Genomic DNA, 22,367 nt, shown 5'->3' on the forward strand with positions numbered 1-22,367 from the left:
TAATCACCGTGGTTTTGTTTATTGTGCCTCCCTCTGCCAAGCCACAGATCCAAGTTTACACTAAACAGTGAAGCTTTGTTACCATGTTGCCCTGTATCCTCAGACAAAGAGACTCCATATACTGTTAATCACCCACTGCTGTTTGTAGAGAGACCAGGCTATAGGAGAGATGAAAGCAAAGTGACATCTACTGTACCTGTTGGTTGACATGTCAAGCCTAAATCTCCTCTTTAGGTTATACACAATACACACACAAAGAGGCTTGATTGCTCTTGCGGACAAAAAGGTGTTGGCTCCCTGTTCTCCACAGTGTTTGAGTGTTTATGTCTGTCATTGACTGCAGCTCTTCGGGCTCCCCAGTGTTCTTGTTACTGCTCTCAGAGGAGCTAGTATGTCAGCAGACCTAACCCATGCAATCCTCTTTATTCATTGAACCACAGCCGTAGGAAGCGTAAGGGCTGGTGTCTTCATATCAGCAAAGGTCAGAGGGGATGCTTCCTGTTCTTACTCCTGCAGTGCACAACTGGGGAACATTAAAGAGGAACCTACTAAAAACTGAAATTGTGGCAGAGGCAGCAAAATGCAAGACCAGGATTTACTGCATCCAGTGGGACAAAAATCCTACCTGCATTCACATCCACTTAAAGTTCATGTAGTATTTATCTTTAACTTGGCAAATACTGGTATTAAATACTAATGCCAATGATTTGATTCAGCATTCTTGCTTGGATATTTCACCATCAACACAAAACTGAACATGGTCTCTGGCTGCCACCTAGTGGACACACTGTTCACACACATGCTTATACATACTATATGCTAGAGATTTTAGGTGGACTTCCCCAGTGGGGCTCCATCAGTTCCAGTCATTCGTAGTTATGTCAAACAGCAATCTTAGCTCACTTGTTAAGTTACTACGGGATCAGATAATATAATCATGATCCTGTCATGGAGCTTTAAGGTATCCTGGAATTTGGTTTTGAGGGGGCGCCTTATCAGAGAAAAGGCCCACGGTCCCAGACGACAGGAAACACCAACTCTATACAATTAAATCCCAAGGAAAGCAAACACGTTAGAAGCAGAAAGTTTAGTCCATATTTATTTATTTTTTACTTTAAAAATGTGTACATACAATTGTAATTCCAACCCATTAGAATGGAAGTTTAAAAATGTTTCAGTTCTACACACAAAGTACCTGTGGCCAGTGTGACAGTGTCATTCAAAATAAGACTATGTGGACACATTTCACAATTTTACATACAGGCCACACATGATACATTATTATTACTAAAAATCAACGGCACAATTTCTATACAACATTTATTGTTGAGGATGTCAAATCATTCTTGTAATGCGATTTACACACCACATTATTTTTCATTGAATTTCAGTGTAGAAAACTGTGGTTCTTTAGTGTAATGTCTGAGGCAGAGAAACAGCAAAGACAGTCATGCAGATTTCTCACGCTATGGTGGGCAAGCATGTCATAATAACAAATTGAGGATGTGTTCAGAAGAGATCACTCAAGTTCCTTGAACCGTGCAAACATGGCCTTGCGAACTGCTTGTTTGTAGGTGGCATGGTCCCAAACGACAGGTTCTTTCTTTTTCCTCTGCTAGAGAGAAAAACGCAATGGAAGTTATAATAAACTAACAAGAAACACAGCCTTTTGCAATGAAATAAATCTCACACTTACCGGGGCAGGTTCAGCTCCTAAACCAGGTCTTTCGCTGACTGTATTCATTTCTCTAAACACAGAGAAGACATGGTTACGGTAGGTAGTGTAGGTGTCTTCAATGCCTCAATTGTCTTCGATTCACTTTTTTAAAAAAAACACACCTACCTGGAGCTTCCAGCCCAGGTGTTATGATGCTGTGGCTGTTGGTGGAATTGTTTTCTTCTTTTCTGTTCTGGAGACCTGGTGGGTTCTCTTGAATTTAGCTATGAACACAAAAAGTCCACCTTAAGTAAGAAACTGACAACCTGTTACTCTGCCCAGCATATTTTCACCACCCCATTTATTTTCTCTTACTTCTTTTTCCTGGTTCTCCAGTGCCTCAAGTTCCTTCTTTGACCTCTTGATCTTAAGGTGGATCTCCATATTTTGCTGTTGAGAAAATAACATTGAATATCAGAGGTTATATGTATAGAATCAATGTCAACTTCTGTCCATAAAGAGGTATAGGAAGTACTTTGTGCAGGTCCGAAAGCTGCTGGTGGCGGATCAGAGCGTCCTTGTTAGGGAACTGTCTCCTACACAGTAGGCAGGCCATCTTCTTCCAGTCTGTAAGCTTGTTGTCCTTGTCTTCAGACTGGCCGCCCTGACTGCTTCGAGCTGCCTCCTCCTTATCTTCTTCCACCTCTTCATCACTTCCAGCTGCATAGTCTGATGCCAGCAGACCCAGGGAGCCCATTGGACGCTGGGGAAGTAAACCAGACGAATGTCACAAAAAAATAATTTCTCAATCACAATAAACTACAGAAAAAAAATGTTTAAAAAACACTAGTCCCTCCACATTAGAAATTTTGAAGTGGGGCTGTGAAGGATATAAACAAAGTGAGTAAGGTTTGAGGAACACCATGAGGATTTTTTACCTTTGACTTTTCATCTTTCTTGGGAGGAGCAAAGGGCTTCTTAAAAAGATCATCTGCACCTGATATCTAAGGACATAGACGAAGAACAGGGGCATGAATAATGACAAGATAAATAAAATACTTCATATACCTACATTCATTGTAAAAATCAATGCACAGAATAGATGTGGTTGCAGGAGGCGAGTCTCTGACCTTCCTCTCAAAGATAGCGAAACCAGCGTCAGCTGTCTTAGATTGCCTCCGATCATCGTCCATTCCAATCTTCAGCACTGGTGAGGCAGAACGGACACTTTCCTTCTGCCGATTCTGAATCTTCGCCCAGCGCTCCATATCTTTCATGATCTGCAAACAGCAATAAAAGTCTCAACTATCTCCCATTAACACAACTGTCTTTTACATTTTGTGCACTGGTATTGTAACCAAAGTGCCTACCTTGACTGCAGCAAGACTTTTTGGCTTGTCGTTATCCTTCTCTTTATCCCTTTTGGAGTCGTCATCATCTTTCCTCTCTGGAGCTGCTGAAGAAGGCTCCATTGCAGAGCCGTCATCAGAAATGGGAAATAGTGATGGAGCTGCTGCTGTGTTGGGAGGCAACAATCCTTTCTTCATTTCCAAAGGAGCATCTGCTGCTGGGTTGGAAAGAATGGCCTGGTCTTCAGCAGTCATTGCCACAGGTTGTGCAACCGCAGGGCTCCCTCCTGGAACTGGGATGTAGGTCTTTGATGCAGCATCCCAGTACAAGTACTCTTGGGTTTGAGCATTGTAGAAATACTGTACATGAAAGGGGGGAGAAGGGAGAAGAAAACTAAATACGAATGACAACTTGATGACAGCTCAAACCAATCATTTAAGACACATTTATGGTGGCTACAGGCTGACTAATTTGTGCATCTGTAGCTTAAACTGCATTGTCTGTGTCCTGTTATGGAAATCCTTAGACTCAGACAGCTGGAAGAAAAGCTCTTTAGTACCTTTGTCCCTAAAACATAAGTGTGAGCTACTGGGCAAATTCTGACAATTAAAATATCAACCCAGACAGTTACTTCTAGGTAGATGTGTATTATCTCTACATTATTTAATATTATCTGGTAGGTTACTGACTGCAGCACATAAATTGGATATACAACATTACAAACACAGTTTACCCTAAGCTACTTTGTTTTGCCCACTCAGACCAGAGAAATCACTGCTTGACTGTCTTGTAATCTCACCCTAGAGTTAGGGTCGTAGTACAGTGTTGTCTCAGGATCATAGTAGAAGCCTGACGTGGATTCGTACAAGTAGTTGGTCATGTCTGGAATCTCAGAGCCTGGAGGAATTGAGACAAATAGATATGGCATTCACACAACATTTATTCATATGGCACTTTTGTCCAAAGCAATATACAAATGAGGTCAAATTCAAGCCAACATAGATAAAGGAGAAGTCCTCCACATAAAGAGTCTCAACATTCTATTTAACATTTACCGTCATACCGTCATGAATGTATTTAAGAGTTCTTATTTTGCTAAAATGTCATATATAAGTGAATGTTTGTCACAATTTACTATTGGTTAAATCACACCAGAGCTACACCTGCTTACTATCATGTTGTAACAATGCAGACAGAAGATGAATACTTGTCTGGGATTTAACCCTTGATTTGTTTCTTACCATAGATGTAGGGCTGTGATCCGTCTGCTGCCACTGTTTTCACAGCTGATTCTGGGGGTACAATGGGTCCACCTTCCTGGTATGACGGATCCAGAGCAGGAGTATCAGCAAAACCAACTCCCTGCAAGGCATCAAAAGGAGATGTAGTTTTTTGTCTAGCTTTGAGACAAAATATGTATTTTAAATATATTTTTGCTGGGTAACCTACGTGTGCGATACTGGGGTCTGATAACAGAGCAGGAGTAATGCTGCCAGTTGTCAAATCACCTGGTAACAAAAATGTGGGACTACTCAAGACAGTTTTATGTTCCAGATTACTAATAATAAATAGTACCTAAGGACCATGATATGAGAATGTATGCCTGAGTCTTACCTTGCATTGCAGCAGAGGCAACAGCGGGTGGCTGCAGAGGTTGCATGTACTGTGGAGGGTGTGGGTACTGCTGCTGCTGCTGCTGCTGCTGCTGCTGCTGCTGCTGCTGAAGTGCCAGGGACAAAACAAATCATTGGTCATTCTCTTCTTCTCTTTTTAATAACTTTGTAAAATGCCACAATAAACACCACAACTTACCACCATCATGGTGGGCTCAGGTGGATACCCAAGGATGGAACTGTTTGGTTTATCAAAGTCTCTTCTGACACTGAAAGAGAATTGTCAAGAGCAAATGAGATGGGTTTTATCGACTAGATTTAGCTGATGAGAAAATCCTTGCAAAACGGTGACTTACTTTTGGTTTTTCAGAGGTTTTGCGACCTCGGCATAAACTCGTACTCCATCAATATAAAGTGGTCTAGGTTTAGTGAGGAGCTCAACCAGGCGTGTCACTTGCTACAATAAAAGACAGCGGTAAGTGCTGGGAAATCACAGGGAAACACTGGACAAACACAGCGATCACAAATTCTGGAACAACATGAAATTATATCAAGAGCAAACTGTGCATTTATATTTTAGGTACCTCATGGGAGTCCATATCAACAAAGCAGAAGCACTTGGCTCCTGGGGGCTTGGCCTTGACTAGGCGAACATTTCTTTCATCTAGATATGCAAAGGGGTCCAAGGCTTTCAGGATAGTCTCTACTGTGGTGGTGGGCTTCACATTTTTTATTATCATGGCTGTACAGAGACACAAGGGAAAAGTATTGTTTACACAACTTGGTTATGAGTAACAATGGCACATAACAAATATGTCTATGGATTGGTAGTGTTTATTGCTACAACCTTTAAAGAAAACACTTAAGTTTTAAGGAGCTTAAGTCAACATACTTTTGCTGTCTCTAAAGACGGAGTCAGATTGGCGTGAACCGTGATGAGGAAGGTTGCGGTGGCTGCAGGACTCTGCCCGCTGCTCTGATTCCTGCTGTTGGTCCACCTGCTGCTGCCAGGCCTCAGGGGTCAGGTCACAGCTACGCTGCCACTGGCTGTGGGATAATGGCTCTATAAGGCCTTTTGGCTTGGACCCATTCAGGTTGGGCTTCATCTCCTCTAAAGGCTCATCTGGTCTAGGTAACTGGGGGTCCTTAAGTTGAGGTACTTTGTGATCTGATTCCTAATTCAGACAGGAAGGAAGGCACATTTTTAATTAGTAACTGTGGTATGGAAAATAATATGGCGAAGTGAGACATGAATTGCTGTTTGCTGGTATGTATATATATATATATATATATATATATATATATAATATTACTTAATCTTGGATACAATCCAAAGTTTTTACTGTCAAAAATCTAAAGGAAGTATTCAGTTTGTTCTCATTTTAAAAATTGACAGCTAGAAATGTATGGTATCGCGATGTCATATGGAAATAACATTGTGGACATTGCAGGTCTTTTTTTTTTATAGTGCCTAGTTTTTGTTTGATATAAAAAAAAAAAATTGTTCCCACTTCACTCACTTGAACGCTTCTTTCACACTCGTCTTGCTGAATGTACTTCATAGTTGTTGTTCTAGTGCCAACCTTTAGGGATCCCTGAAAGAAGAACAAAAATGATCAATCAGCATCATATGACACAGGTGACTTACATCTAAAATAATACCAATGACACCCAACATGCACTGTGGCAAGTTTAGCCCTCCTCTTCACAGCTGAGGAAGAGTTATGTTGGTGAGCAGAGCCCAGATCGAGGATCATGCTTCACACAGGCAGTTTGCCCCCACACTATTCTAAAGAGTTTTAAGGGAACTAAAACTTAGGGCTTCAGCTAATTATTTTCAGTATCACCTAATAGTCTGCTGGTTATTCTAACAATTAATCGAGTGGTCCAGAAAATGTCAGAAATAAAAGGTGAAAGTGGCCATCACAATTTTCTAAGGCCCAAAATAACATCATTATATTGCATGACCAAAACCCAAAGATATGCAGTTTACTACCATAAAGTAAAAACAAAAAGCAGCACATCCGCACAACTTAAGGCAGGAACCATGGAATGTTTGGCATTTTTGTCTGAAAATAAGTAAAATAGTCAGTCGATTAGCAAACTACTTGATAGTTGTCCGCAGCGCAAGTCAAAACAAAACAGAACTTCATAGTGCCAAATGAAAACCATGCCCACAGTGGGTAAAGTGTACAAACCAAACTATGTAATTGGAAATACCATCTCCAAGACAAGACTGCATTAGTATGAGATATTTGCTGTTTCAAAAAGGGAAGCTTGTGGCAGATCTATATCAGTTGTACTGTGTTAAACATCCTTAATTCTGATGCAGGTTGCGCATCTCAAAGCTGTATTTAAATCCATAGTTGTGAATTCCAGAGAGAACCTCATTTAACAAAACAGAATTAACCATCAGAATCAGAAATTAAAGGCTGAGTCCGCGGTTCTGACCCAGTACCCCTTTTGTCAAATTCAGCAAATATAGCTATGTTGATTCTCTGTGTGCACTACATGGTATTCATACACGGCCCTGGCTCTGTAAAAGGGAAAAAAGTAGCTCGGAACAGGTCACACAACCCTATTCCAACCAAACAGCAACAGCTGCGTTTGTGCACAGGATGAAGGAAAGGCCATGCATGTATAAGAGAAAGGCAGTGGGAGCCAGAGGGATGGCAAAATATAAAGGAGCTTTGTTTCAAATATCAATCTTTCTCCAGAATCACAGACTCCACCTTTAATATACCATGATGCACAAAGCAAAAGCCCTCCTTTTCCACTTGTGATAGCTTGTAAGTGACAATTTGAATCGTTGATGTAAAAAATACTAACCACGCAACTACCTGCATCATCTAGTTTTTATCCTGAGCCATCACAAGATGCAGAGCATTGGCCAAAAGCAACAAAAAAGAAAAACAAAACTGCTACACATTTTTAGCAACAATTCAACTGATCCCAACTACCGTGAGATAATGGTCTACTCCATTGTTTTACATTTTAAAAGCACATCAGTTCTGGCTCAAGTGTTGAAGACGTTGTTCATTGTGTCAAGATGTAAACAAATTGCTCAGAGCACTTCAAAGAAAGAAGAAATCCTGGTGCCCAAATGTCACCGACGATTTCAGGAGAATGAGATCATGAGGACAAGTATTCCTCAGAAAAGTCACAGATGACTGAAATTGCCTTGAACTGGTGAAAGAGGCCTGCCACAAACACCTAAAGACAACCAGGTCTGCAGGCACACCAGTGGCTTTGTGAGGCTGTAATGCTTATCGTAAAGAAAAACAAAATGGTTAAATAGATGAATCAAAGTGTTGGACATATTCTGAATGGATTATAATGCTGTATGAAAAGTCAGGGGATCCCCAAAGTGCACAACCACAAATGTCTGCATCAAAATACATAATTATCCATCCATCTATTGATGAGAAACTCACTTGGAGTCTGAAACACAAATTCAATCTAATGATGCAACTAAAGGAAAAGTCAGGGATCAACAAAGTTATCAGGGTTTATCCTCTGGGAAACAAGATGATGGGGGTGCCAATCCATCAAGTAGATGTAGAGGTGCTCCACAGGAACAGTCAAAGAGATAACCAAAGTCGTTATGATTCATCCTCAGGCCACCATGAATAGCTGTACCAGATAAAAGTCGGTCCAATAGCTGTCGAGACATTTCACAAAAAAAATAAAATGTCAACCTCCTGGGGCGGCCAGTGGTTAGAGCAGTTGCCCCATGCAAAAAGGCTGAAGGTCCTCGAGGCAGGCTCGACTCCAACCTGCAGCAGGCTCGACTCCAACCTGCGGCAGGCTCGACTCCAACCTGCGGCAGGCTTTCTCTCTCTCTCTCTATTTCCTGTCTGTCAGTCTGTCCTATATAATAAAGGCTAGGAAAACTGCCAAAAAAAAAATCTTAAAAAAGAAAAAGACAACCTAACAGCACCAGGGGGATTCCCCTAAAACAGTAGGCTTCATCCTCTGGGAACAATCATAATTTGTATACATTTTTACTGCAATACATCCAATAGTTGGGCTACTTCAGTCGGCACCCACGTGGTGGACCAACGAATAGACCGGTCAACAATATAATTCATAGAGCCACGTCACCAGCCTAGCTAAAAACCCAGGAACAATGTTAACACATGCATGGTTGAGAAAATTATACTAAAGTTGTGATACAATATAATGCCTTTACCTGCCCTTAAATTCCTAATAAAAATATCCTTCTTTAATGTTAAAAAGTTCATCTTTTTCCTCACAAATAAGCTAACAATATCTACACTGTAACCGCGGGGTTCTCACTAACAAGGTCACGTTCAGGCCGACTACTGCCCTTTGTGAAAAAACACAGCCTTCTCATTCATTTGAATGATGCCAGTCGAGCAACATAGAAGAAAAAACGCAGCGGCATCCAGCAAAAAACACAGGGTTGTCTGGCAAAAAATGTTGAACCTGGCTCAACCTCTGCTGGACCACAATGCAACATCATCTGGTAATGTGCTGTGGTGGCTAATAAATTACATAAACATTCCTGGTAGATTACATGACTATGTCTATTGTTCACATTATGATCATCCCCAGTAAAGATAAATGACTTTCTCCCAAACAACCAGCACCTTAATCTTTTTTTTTTTTTTTTTTTTTAAATCGCATGGCAGTTTTCAGTGTAAATGATTTGAAAGTGCTCAAATCTACAGTTGCTTCCTTGACAACAGAAACTTCTTTGAAGGTCACGCAAAGCAAAGAGGATACCACTATTTTTTAAGACAAAGACTTAAAAGTGCTGCAAGTGGTAACAATGTCTTTCCACACCATAGGACATGGTGGTTTCTTGTATATTTTTTTCATTGTCATCATTAAGCCTTCCTTAAACTATAAAACATGTCCCATGGAAGGACATTTTTTTCCCCGAATATGTGTATAGTTGGTTAAATCCATTCCAGAGTTAGGGAGTTTGGGGATTAAACTTAAAGATTTAGGGCTAGTAGTGCAAGAACACAACAGGAAGGAATTATTAAAACATATTTCTTATTTTTTAAAGTGCTAAACCTCCTGAAGTACTACCATGGCTTTGTGGTTAAGTACTTATAATTGAATTTAGGACCAACTGTAGAGCTTTAAAATATTAGCATCTAAAATCGTCAACTGACATCTTCGTCTAGTTAACCAAAGTAAGCAACCCCTTCCCAGGTTTTTCCCTCCCCCATCTACTAAATGCCCTCTCAACCCCTCATAATCCTGATGGGAGAGACGGCCTTCGTAGAGTGACGAGGATGGGCCACCTTGTTGGACTCCATGAAGCGGACTGCATCGTCGAGGTTTAAAAACTCCACATAGGCCGTATCGTAGCTGTAACCTGGGGACAGCATTTGAAATACAGATGGGTTTTTGTTAGTCAATGCCAGTAATGACAGTCACCCACTAAAACATAGAAGACAGCAGTTCGAGAATACATCGAGATTAGTGAGCGAATTTTTACATCTTTTCTGACACACATACCTTTTCAGGAAAACACACATTTTGTTTAGGTTTTTTTCTATTCAGTCTTTTGATGACGTATGTCATTTCAGACTCTGTCTGTTAAGGCTTGGCTTTATCAAAGCCTTTCCTGGCAGATATTCCAAACCATTGGCAGTGAACGGCTGTGTGGTGTGCTCCATGGAGACAGAAAGTTTAGCAGTCAGGTTTATATCAAATTAAAAAAAAGGCAACTAATATCTTTCTGTGAGGGACATTTTGATGTATTTATGCTAAATGAACAGCCTTTGAGACATAATCTTCACAAAAAGGCTTGGCATCCTCTATAACCATGTGTACAGCAATCCACTGTGGAAAACACTCTAAAGCAAATGTTTAGATCAGCAGGATGAACAAAGCACTAACAAGGCAGTCCACTTCAGGTTTGTTGACATTTTTTTCAGTACTTAGATTAAGTGTCACAGTGACGTATTCAGTGAGTCAATTATCACAGATCTGACACACACTCTCCAAAGCTCCTAATATTGAATCCTTGGCAAGTCCGCTAATTGTGGCAAAGACCAGGACGTCCTCAGAAATGAAAAAGAATGGCATAACAGAACTCCCCTTTCCTTCTTTACTGAGCAGGTTCACACAGACCACCATCAACAAAAGCATCCAACAACATAAAGAAGAAAGAATGCGAAGTTTCGAATGTCGTAAAAGCGAAATGTCGAGGGACATGTTAGCGATCGACTGCCCAAAGCAGCTCCAAAGAGAAACTCAATTCTTACCTGGCACAACATTTTTGATTTTCATCCCCTGCATTGGCACACCATCACGGACAGCAAAGGCACCAAGAATCTACAAAAGAAGGTGTCAAACCAGTCATTTATGCCACGCTGTCCATGCAAATATAGACAGTCAACATAATTAACACAAAAAGTTGTTTTTCTGTGTGGTTATTACCTGCTCCATTGTGGCAGTCTTTGGAATACCAATTATGGATATTGTATTGGAAACTTTGCCCCCCACTGATGCATTCCTGTAATCTTGATCCTTTCACAGAATTTTTTATTTAAATTTGGGTTATGAAACATCCAAATATAAGAATAAATGCAAATATAATTTACAAACAAACAACTAGAAACAATATAAAAACCCTTACCTGAGAACCAGACTCACTAAATTTCGAAGGTGGAATGGGTTTAGACTCTTTGGTGAGTTTCTCTGGTGCTTGAAGTGCCTCTTGCTTGTAATCAAAAGCCCTTACGGACCCAGTTCTGTAATCAATGTCCCTGTAGTCTTGGTCTCTCGCCTGTACAGTGCTGCTGCTTGGGAAATCCGGTTCTTCTCCCATCTTGCCCCGAGGGGGTCCTTGACTGTGTGGGATTTCTTTCAGCCCTTTAAAACAATCATTTGGCTCCTGAATCATATGTGAGGTTTGAGTCTTCTCTTGATGGTAAGGGGGTCTTTCGTCACAATTTGATTTATGCTTCGGGTTCCTTTCTCCAAGCCAATGTTTACTCTCATTTTCTCTCCCAAGAGGGCCAGCATGGGGACTTATTTCAGGTCGTGGATGGTCTTGGGGAGGTTTGCTGGCAATTGATGGTAGAGTCATAGCAGGAAAGTGGTCATCACAAGGAAAGCAAACATCTTTCCCCGGGAAATCTACAGATGGCCTATCCCTCTCCTGAAATGGTGGTGGATCTCTAACATTCACATCTCTGCCAAAACCTGTAGGGAAGCTAGGTTTGGGTACCCCTCCCATACCTTTACCCATTTCTACGTAAGGACTCTTGTCCTTTCGACGGTTCTTCCATTCCTCTGCCAAAGTCATCTCTTCACCACTTCGATAGTCCATAAGGGGGCTGTCACTTGAATCTGGATATTCTCTCTCTCTTGGTGCCTCTTCTGCACCCACAAACGCTGGTCTTTGAGGGCCTGCGACATCTGAAGGCAAGTCTGATCTTGCCCTGTCCACTGGAGGGACATTGCTGTTTCCAAATCTTAAGGGAGATCGATCCCTACCTCTAAATTGAACTGACGGACCAGGACGATTTCTGAAATCCATATCAGAATCAAATCCACCTCTTGGAGCAGAAGGTGGCCCTCCTCTTCTATCAGTGTCCATCGTTCTCCTTTCACGTGACGGTAAGTCCATACGATAGCCATCAGTGTCACCAATGCCCATTGGGGGTCTGTCACGCATTTCCCTAAATCCAGCATTTCGCTCCATGGGAAACCCTCTTCTTCCATCAATATTGGGACTGTCGTAAGGTGGCGCGTCATGATGAAATGACTCTCTGTCTCTCATGTCCATGAATCTGCTGTTTGGTTCCCGTGGTGGCATACTCCTCCCTCCCATGTCTACTGAGTTCCTGCCTGGTCCTGGGAAACCAGACAAATTCATCAGTTTGTCTCTGATGGCAAATTCAAAGCACCTTCTAAGTCCTAATTCTGACTCTTCTCCAGGTCGGCAAAAGTCTCTATTTGGCTCTCTACCTTGCATATCACGTGTGTCCATATCATGCCCCCTCATTGGTGGCCCATCCATTCTTCTCATGTCCATAGGTGGCAGATCTAGAGGTCTTGGGCCCATATGACCCATGGGACCCATGTTCATCCCATCTCTACCTCTATAGTCAGGCATTGGACGATCTCTGCCGCCAAACATTTCTCCACGGTGATCACCACTGGAATACATATATTTATCAACATATTAGGCTACTGATTTGATTGAAATTCACATAACCAAGAACAAAGCTGACAACAAAAAACAGCAAAAAATATTAAGTTAATTTTCAAAATTGCCCAAACAATCGCCATGAAAGGCATGAAGGGTTGGGTAATCTGGTAATACATACCGTGAACCTAAAGAAACGTTTGCCATAAACATAAAGCTAAAAGCTCTAAAACAGTTAACACAATATTACCAGATACTGTAGTAGGGCTGGGCGATATACCAGTAGTAAGAGTTATATCGGTATATTTTTGAAAGAGGTATGAAGTTGAGACCATGTCGCAATATTGTATATTATTTTGATGTTGCCTTGCGAGCGCTATTTTATCAGGCCGCTGCTGCTCTCTGAGCCTACAAGCCACGTTCAGCTGCTCAGTCCGGCCCCTTAGTGTTCTCCCACCCATGCTACATAGCACAACAAACATTTTAACAAAAACATGGCGGACATGGTGCAGGTGGAGAGTGAGCAGTTTGTTACAAAAAAAATAATAACGGCTCTGTTATTTGGAGGTTTTTCGGTTTTAGGATTCAAGATGAACAGCAAAGCGACCTGATTTGCAACGCTTGCATTAAAAAGGTGACGTCAAAAGGTGGAAACACTACAAATCTCTTCAACCACCTGCAGCAGAACCACCAACTGCTGTATGAAGAGTGTGAAACTATGTGGTGCTGCTGCGGCCCAAGGCTCAGAGTTGCAGAATGTCTCTCTCCCGAAGCAAAGCTAGTTGAAAGCTTCATTAATCAGTGTCAAAGAAGTGGCGCACTATAACTATGGCGGTGGCATTCCATTTTGTCAGGGACATGGTCCCTATGGCCGTGGTTGAGAAAATGAGTTTCATCAATAAGTTGAAAGCAATTGACCCACGGTACCAATTGCCCAGCTGAATTAATTTTGCTAGGGAGGTTCTGCCAAAGGTGTATGCTATGTTAAAAGAAAAACTTAGTGGTAAGACTAGCTAAAGTGACACATTTCAGGTTAAGAACCGACATGTGGACAGGTTGCACATGCAAGCCTTATATGTGCTTAAGCGTGCACTTATTGAAGAGTGGGAGATGAAAACAGCGTGCCTCTAAACAAGCTATTTTCCAATGAACACACTGCAGAGGCTCTTCAACATGCTCTTGTTAACTGGGGGCGTGACGAAAAAGGAACTCGTAGCTATAACTACAAATAACGGGAGCAACATCATCAAGGCGGTGGAGCTGAATGAGGGGCCAAGGATGCAATGCTTTGGTCATTGACTTAATTTGGCTATTGGTAAATGTCTCTACAGTATTAAAGCAATAGCTTGAAAAAACTATTATTTGCAGGTTACACTCACCTAATTATTTAGTTACTTGTGGCGTGGAGTTAGAGCTACACACATTACCTGTTTTGTTCAAAATATAGTCATAATATCGCTTATCGCCATTCAAACAAATAATATTGAGATATGCGTTTTGGTCCATGTCGCTCAGCCCTATACTGTAGTACATCACCATATATATCATAACATATGAAATTATAAAATTATATATGCTGTGATAATACATTTTAACCATATTGCCCACGCCTAGAAAAGAGGATTATACGCAAACACAAGACTGCAATTACTAGCAAAATATTCACTTCATATGACAAAGTTGAAATTTGTTTTAAATCAATGCTTTTGACTGAATGATGCTTATTCACCGAAAGGGTGGTCCTCCCCGTGGTCCGTGCCCTGGTCCATCCCACATGTTTGTAAGGCAGTATCTTATCTGGAAGCAAAGGTCAAAGGTTTTCATCATTTTATGAAGGTAGATGAATGCACCACTTTTGACTGGGCAGTGGCAGTTGTATCCATCATAATAAAACTGATAACAAATGGACTTGAATTGGAGCTGGAATCAACTGCTTTTCCTTGGGTTCCCCTTGGATGTTAATGAATTGTATACATTAAATTTTGAATCTAAATTTGGTATGTTGTCTTTTATTAAGTTTATTTTTTAAATTCTGAATTTGTGAAGATTGTAAAATAAAGGTGAAAATTAGTTGTTGAAAATGTCACACTTAAATTCAGAGGCAATACAATTCAGATACAAAATTTCAATGGCTTTTTTAATTTCAAATCGGATGACAGATTTACTAACATAAAAGCAAAAGTAATGTATATAGACCAATATATAGAAACATTGACAATCATTTTTTTTAAAGAATGGAGGGGGGGGGGGCGCTCAGAAAAAGCGAAAAGGAGAAGGGATCCCTCTGCCAGACAGGGACAGACATTAAATAATGTTTACGTCGTATTAACAGAATAGACCAACTTATAAAGCACAGCAACGTTTCTGTAAATATATACGTTAGGAATAGGTAATCTTTTAAGCGAGTGTATTTTTGGGTGCTATAGTGACGACACTTGAAAGATGGCTAAATACGTTAAAGCCGGGGCTAGGGAGGACATCGCTGGGTGGCTAATGTTGGCCCTCAGAAGAGCGGCGGCCCTAACATTACACTAGGCCTTTCAAATGTACGCCACAACATGAAGAAAAGACACTGGTGTTGGAAATGGCTATACTGCAATAAAAAAATGAATTAAAGGGAACGACGACATTGTACTGGTAATGTTAAGCGAGCAAAAAGATCATTACAACAAACGTTCGCCCGTCGCAAATTAGCGTTCCCAGGGTGACGCTGTCGGAGCTAACTCGGCTAACGTTTTATAAGCCGGTTTCTGAAACTTCGCTGAGTGTATATTTCTCTCTTATCGCGTAGATATTGTTTCTATTAGACCCACCTTGATTGTTCTTGGAGCTCAATATCGAAATCGCAGTAGGTCGTCGTCGATTGCTTAAACGAACTGTTGATAAAATGAGACGGACGTCTTTCCTCTTCTCCTTGTTCTGTTGCTGGTTGCAGCCATGGGCATATAAAAAAGAACAGACAGCCTATGAAAAATGGCGGCCCATTCGTTCCTATGGAAAGCTGCTCAGTGGCGAAGGCTCCCCTAAGGACGGCGCCATTGTTGCTTATCGTGAACGCGGGAGGACATGCCGGATGTATAAATTCCCGAGCGCCAAGCACAAGCGAGTCTGTATCGAACAAGCCAGGTCCCCAGGAATGGCGCTGCCACAACGGGCTTAGCGGCCAAGCGTTGTACTGCAGCACTCGCCTGTTTAAGCGCTGGTCCTGTGCCCGGAAGCATATTCGCCCATTCACTCCCATACATACGGGGAAGAGAAGATCTCTATGGAGTTTTTTTTTTAGATATCAAAGGAAAGACTCATAATTATCTTCAGACCCTCTACTAAAAAAATGCTTGTTTTCATAATTTTAGACCCGACTAAAATGGAGTTATGGGCAGGAGAAGGAGGGTGCGCGGCTAAAAAGAGCCGCAGTGAAACATATTCCGCAGCTTAGTTCCCGTCTCCGTAAAATCAAAATCCCAGTGTAAGGCTCAGGCAGAGACACAACTCTGCTGCTCACACTTGTGTCCGATCTTTTTCTATACATTATCTCATTGACCCAGTAGGCTAAAAGGTTTTACTAGCAGCATGACCTACATGAAAGTGATAGACCTGGGCATTTGGGGCTATAGCCCCGGATCTCTTGGAAATAGCCCCGGACCTCTGTGCCATCATCAAAAAAACATAATGATGATGAAAATAGCCCAGTAAAGTAGACTTTTATGCGGTTGCATTACCAGCAGCGACAGATGCAACATTGTAGCAGTGAAAACCACAAAATTCTGACGCCTCCACACACTGACAAGTGATAACTTCAGATTCAAACTTAAAGCAGACTGAGTGACGGTGTTCCGGGTTAATGAGTGACCCTGTTAACTGGAGACTTTCAGCTGAGTGCCTCTGCGGTTGCAAATGATGAAAACAAGATTATGTTTTTAAGAGAGATACTCAGACTGTATACAAAGGAGATCTGTTTTACTACACCAGGGTGACGTGGCTGGTGGCGCACCGAGTTAATCTCTTAACTTTAATTTCTTTTCCTACAAAGGCATGACTACAAATCTCCTAAAAAAAGTTTTGTTTTTTGAAGTGGTGAATAGAATTCTATGTACGCATGTTTACACAGGCAGGTTTCAAAGACAAAAAGATTTGTTTAGAAAATTAATTAGACATAGATATTATTAGGAAGAACAACTCGCTCTCCTCCTGATTAATGTAACAACAAGCAATATATAAACTCCACTGACACATTTACTCAAACAAAACTATAAAGACTGATCAGGTAGGTGACGTTATGTTTAAAAGTGTCATGAAAAGTAAACAGAGGCATTCACAAGGAAAGCTACGCATCTACACTCACTATGGCAACCATGGACGCTTTCAGCTGAAAGTGTCCAGTTAACAGGGTAAACCAGGGGAGAAAGCGTCCGTCGGAGCAGTGATGTCTTCTAGTTTGCACAGATTCAGGAGACGTGCAGTGGATTCAACCCGGTCCACTTGACATCGGGTCGGTGCATGTCAGTGTTTCTGAGGCTACAGATTGTTCTTATGTCTCATTCTGGTTGCTGGTTTCGGTGCTGACCAAAATCTCCTCAGTAGACCTGCCCCGACAGGAGTCACACATGAGCAGGTCTGTCCTTTAATTCACAAACTACGTCACAATTCTCGGGGGAGAAACCCCGAACCCTGTTTGGAAAGGACTCTGACTTCTGGGCTACAGCCCCAGATGATTTCACAAGCTAGTGACGCACATGTACGGACGTATTGATTATAGGAGACGATGGTACATAATTTACTGACATTGTTAGTAGGCTAATATAACCATTATAACTTGATACGCTACACTTGCTAATTTTTTAAGATGGTATTTTGGCACATTTTAGTCAGGGGATTGAAATTCTGAAAGTCTGAGACACCATTTATCACCAATTTACAAGGCTGCCCTTTCATCCCTTCTCAGGAAATTCAACAATCTAACCTCAAAGAACAACTGTTCACAAATGGCCTCCTGTGACTCCAACGACTGTCGTTATGAGCCATAGAGCACTGACAAAGTCAAAACCAACTTCCCACCAACATCTGTCACTCCAACTGTCACACTAAAGCCGGTCGTTGGCACTTGGAGAACAAAGGGTTCCAGTGACATCATCAGCCTTGTAAAAGGTTAAATACCTGGATCTCCACACTAGATAGTTGGACCAGTCCCATCCTCTTGGATGAGAGTTAAAACATCTACCTAGACAAATAACCAAGTCCAGTTGCCTTTGACCGAAATTGTTGTGGAGATAACAATGACCTGGACAAATGAGAACATTCACAGGCCGATAAATGCTGGGCTTTGTCCCGCCCATCGGACGCTCAGCGTCTCTGGGGGATATGGGGCAGTGGGCTGGCCCGGAAGCTCAGCTTCTGCATGATGATTGGATGAGCTGTCTGAGACAGCTAAATGAGCGAATCAGCGATCTTGAAAAATAAAATTTACCAAGTTTTTTATTCCGTTGTTCTGAACTGATCCGGAGACTTTACCGATCCCCAGCGACTTTGTCTTATTTAAAAACGACTAGCGTTGTGTTTGGAGACTCTATTCTGTCAGTTTCTTTCCCAAACAAGCAGCGGCAGCTGCGGAGCTTCTCCCCCTGTCACGATCACTCACACTCACAGGTGGTCACACTTCCCAGTAGCCTGGCGCAGCAGCTCCAGCTGGGCCAAGGCAGCCTAGCTCTGCTGGCCATTGAGAGGACACTGGCCAAGTACCTGGAAAAGACGCCTAGTTGATACGACAAGGTCACAGGAACGAAGCGTAGAATTTACATATAAATAAACAAACACATGAATGATTTAGGCTGGAAAAATTTGCTTCCCCTCCTTGAAAGACCAGCAGTCGTCACTATATATTATATACTCATCATCTCATCTCATCTTCAACCGCTTATCCGGGGTGGGGTCGCGGGGGCAGCAGCTCTAGCAGGGGACCCCAAACTTCCCTTTCCCAGGCCACATTAACCAGCTCTAACTAGGGAATCCCGAGGCGTTCCCAGGCCAGTGTGGAGATATAATTTCTCCACCTAGTCCTGGGTCTTCCCCGAGGCCTTGTCACAGCTGGACGTGCCTGGAACACCTCCCTAGGGAGGCGCCCAGGGGGCATCCTTACTAGATGCCCGAACCACCTCAACTGGCTCCTTTCAATGCAACTACTCCGAGTTCCTCACGGATGGCTGAACGTCTCAAGCTATCTCTAAGGGAGACTCCAGCCACCCTCCTGAGAAAACACATTTTGGCCACTTGTACCTGTGACCTCGTTTTTTTGGTCATGACCCAGCTTTCATGACCATAGGTGAGGGTAGGAACGAAGACTGACCGGTAGATCGAGAGCTTTGCCTTCCAGCTCAGCTCTCTTTTTGTCACAACGGTGCAGTAGAACAACTGCAAAACTGCTCCTGCTGCTCCGATTCTCCGGCCAAACTCACGCTCCATCGTCCCCTCACTCGTGAACATGACCATGAGGTACTTGAACTCCTTCACTTGGGGTAAGGACTCATTCCCTACCTGGAGTAAGCAATCCACCGGTTTCCTGCTGAGGGCCATGGCCTCAGATTTAGAGGTGCTGATCCTCATCCCAGTCGCTTCACACTCGGCTGCGAAACGATCCAGTGAGTGCTGAAGGTCACTGACCGACGATGCCATCAGGACCACATCATCTGCAAAAAGCAGAGACGAGATCCTCAGCCCACTGAACTGCAACCCCTCCCCACCACGACTACGCCTCGATATCCTGTCAATGAAAATCACAAACAGGATTGGTGACAAAGCGCGCCCCTGGCGGAGGCCAACCCCCACCGGGAACGAATCCGACTTACTGCTGAGGATCTGGACACAGCTCTCACTTTGGTTGTACAGAGATTGGATGGCCCACAGATGTGACCCCCTCACCCCATACTGCCGCAGCACCTCTCACAGTATCTCCCGAGGGACCCGGTCATATGCCTTCTCCGGATCCACAAAACACATATAGACTGGATGGGCATACTCCCAGGCCCCCTCCAGGATCCTCGCGAGAGTGAAGAGCTGGTCTGTTGTTAAACATCCAGGACGGAATCCGCATTGTTCCTCTTTAATCTGAGGTTCGACTATAGGAAGAACCCTCCTTTCCAGCAGGGCTCTGCTGCTGCCGGCCCCTTTATGGCACTTTACCTCCCCCTATTCCTCCTCCTTACAGATCCTTTGTCTGCCCCTCACCACCTCACTTCACACCTACCTATTTTACCCCTCCTCCCTGCTCTACATTATGTCCTCCACAACCTCAGTCAGACGACCTCAGCCCTCCCCTGATGCACACCTCTACAGTGTCCTTCACGCCTGACTAGATGAGAAGACCGTTGACAAGACTCCACTCTGGCTAAGCTGCAGGCCCCGATGGTGTATTTCCCAGGGTGCTCAAAGCCCGTGCCCCCAAGCTGTGTGGAGTACTGAGTCAAGTCTTCAGCCTGAGCCTGCATCTCCAGACGGTTCCTGTGCTGTGGAAGACGTCCTGCCTCATGCCTGTGCCAAAGACGCCGCATGCCACTGTTGGCCCTGACATCCCACATCATGAAGACCTTGGATAGACTCATCCTGTAGCAGCTAACGCCTATGGTCAGGCCCTTCACTGATCCGTTACAGTTCGCTTACCAGCCCCGCCTGGGAGTTGAGGAGTGCATCACCTACCTGCTGAACAGATTCTACAGTCATCTAGATAAGCCTGCGAGCACTGTGAGAGTCATGTTCTTTGACTTCTCCAGTGCATTCAACACCATCCATCCGGCGCTACTGGGTGAGAAGATGGCTGCGATGCAGGTGGAGGCCCCCATCGTGTCCTGGATTGTGGATTACCTGATGGGCAAACCACAGTATGTACGCCTACAGAACTTTGTGTCTGACAGGGTGGTCAAACAGGGAACTGTCCTCTCTTCCTTTCTCTTCACCCTCTTCACCTCAGACTTCAACTATCAACTATTGAGTCCTGCCACCTTCAGAAGTTTTCTGATAATTCAGCAATAGTTGACTGCATCGGAAAGGGGCATGAAAGGGAATACAGTTGTTGTGGGCAACTTTGTCACTTGGAGTGAGCTGAATCATCTGCAGCTCAACTAGACTAAAACAAAGGAGCTCGTAGTGGATCTGAGGAGCGTGAAAACACCTGTGACCCCTGTCTCAATCCAGGAGGTCACTGTGGACACCGTAGAGTAGTATAGGTACCTGGGGGTGTACTTCAATAATAAGTTGAACTGGACTAGAAACACAGATTCTGTCTACAAAAAGGGCCAAAGTTGACTCTTCTTCCTGAGGAGGCTGAGGATGTTTTATGAGTCTGTTGTGGCCAGTGCTTGGTGATTCAGACTCATCCTGTAAACTCACTTCTGTAAATATTAATTTCTGTAAATTCACATTTGAGTCTTTTCTAATATATGTTTAGTCCGTATAATATTTGTTGTTTTTATATCTGGAGTTGTGTAACAAAAAGAATTCCCCCCCAGGATTATTAAAGTATTTCTTGTTCTGATTCTGGTAGTGATTATTTTTAGATGAGCCCTTTTTTGGTAGTTAAAATACATTTAGCTTCTGCCCCCTTCCACAGCATTACATTGTTCAACTGCTTCTCCTAAGTGGGCTTGGTAGTTGTACCAGCACCTCCTATCATACATTCAACAGCAATTTTAAAAATTGGCTTTTAAGCAATCAAAAATGCGAACACTTTTAGCAGTTCAGCATGATAATCTGGTTGTATGTGTCAAGTTATTCATATAATGAGTCTCGTACAACGGCGTAGTCGGAGTCTGTCTTTATTTAGCAATACTGTACAGCTGCTGTAGGCTAGTGTGTATTCCCGGGCATTCCCCACAGTCACTGGTGGAGCTGGCTTTGTGTAGGTGGATCTTCTCCCACCGGTGGCTGATCAGCGTCGACTAATAATAATAATAATAATAATAATAATAATAATAAAAATAAAAATACATTTTCTAATGATGCCGGCTGCCAGGGAGTCGTGGATATACTCCTCCATTGCTGCCTGCTCCGGTCGTGAGATATATTATAGACGGCTGAGGGGGAATGTAGCTCCAGGCAGCAGGTCGATGATGCAGTCGTAGGGTCAGTGTCGAGGAAGAGAGAGAGCCTGTTGTTTACTAAACACTTCCGAAACTTCATGATACTCTGAATCTGGGATAGGTCCGGGCAGGACTGGTTCGGGCTCCTGGTGCGCGACAGAAGGGGGCAGAGCAGATCGCAGACAACTGGCATGACATGAGGGGCTCCAGTTACTGATCTTAGCTGTGGTCCAGTCAATGTTAAGATTATGCGTGTGGTGATTCAAGCCAATAGTCTGCCATTAAGAGCGTTTGCCTCCAGCGGCTCACCCAGTGGTTCAGTGGGAAGCCCGAGCTGTTTCACGAGCGATGTGTCCAAAAAACTTTCGTCTGCTCCGGAATCAATGAGCGCCAGAAGCTCCAGAGTCTGGCCCTTCCACCTGATGACGGCGTGTAGCTGAGTACGAGGTCGAGGAGACAGGGGTGTAGCTGCTCGGCTCGCTAGGATGCCCCTCTTGGCTAGCGAGCCATCCGGTTTAATGGGCGGTTCAGGCAGGTGGCGG

At 43.1% G+C, this 22,367-nt stretch overlaps 1 protein-coding gene across 6 annotated transcripts; it reads right to left on the minus strand.

Moving 5' to 3' along the window:
* Positions 1-1,112: 1,112 nt before the first annotated feature.
* Positions 1,113-15,697, minus strand: rbm6 (RNA binding motif protein 6). 6 transcript variants are annotated; one of them, XM_083939155.1, is made up of 24 exons: positions 15,574-15,697; positions 14,490-14,557; positions 12,580-12,770; positions 11,243-12,465; positions 11,044-11,133; positions 10,869-10,938; positions 9,900-9,973; positions 6,141-6,215; positions 5,513-5,795; positions 5,205-5,362; positions 4,977-5,077; positions 4,820-4,889; positions 4,622-4,727; positions 4,457-4,515; positions 4,249-4,369; positions 3,807-3,904; positions 3,028-3,366; positions 2,788-2,937; positions 2,596-2,661; positions 2,193-2,420; positions 2,033-2,107; positions 1,844-1,941; positions 1,697-1,748; positions 1,113-1,615 (listed from the first exon to the last, which is right to left on the minus strand). In XM_083939155.1, exons 2-24 carry the CDS (start codon positions 14,534-14,536, stop codon positions 1,520-1,522), a joined length of 3,870 nt encoding a protein of 1,289 aa, XP_083795281.1. In that variant the 5' UTR covers positions 14,537-14,557; positions 15,574-15,697; the 3' UTR covers positions 1,113-1,519. The 6 variants fall into 6 exon arrangements, 5 of the variants coding, with proteins under 5 accessions (XP_083795281.1, XP_083795280.1, XP_083795279.1 ...); XM_083939154.1 differs by having other exon boundaries at positions 4,622-4,721; positions 11,243-12,770; XM_083939153.1 differs by having other exon boundaries at positions 4,622-4,724; positions 11,243-12,770.
* Positions 15,698-22,367: the final 6,670 nt, after the last annotated feature.

This window comes from Echiichthys vipera (genome assembly GCF_963691815.1).
Source record: "Echiichthys vipera genome assembly, chromosome: X".
Lineage (NCBI taxonomy): Eukaryota > Metazoa > Chordata > Actinopteri > Perciformes > Trachinidae > Echiichthys > Echiichthys vipera.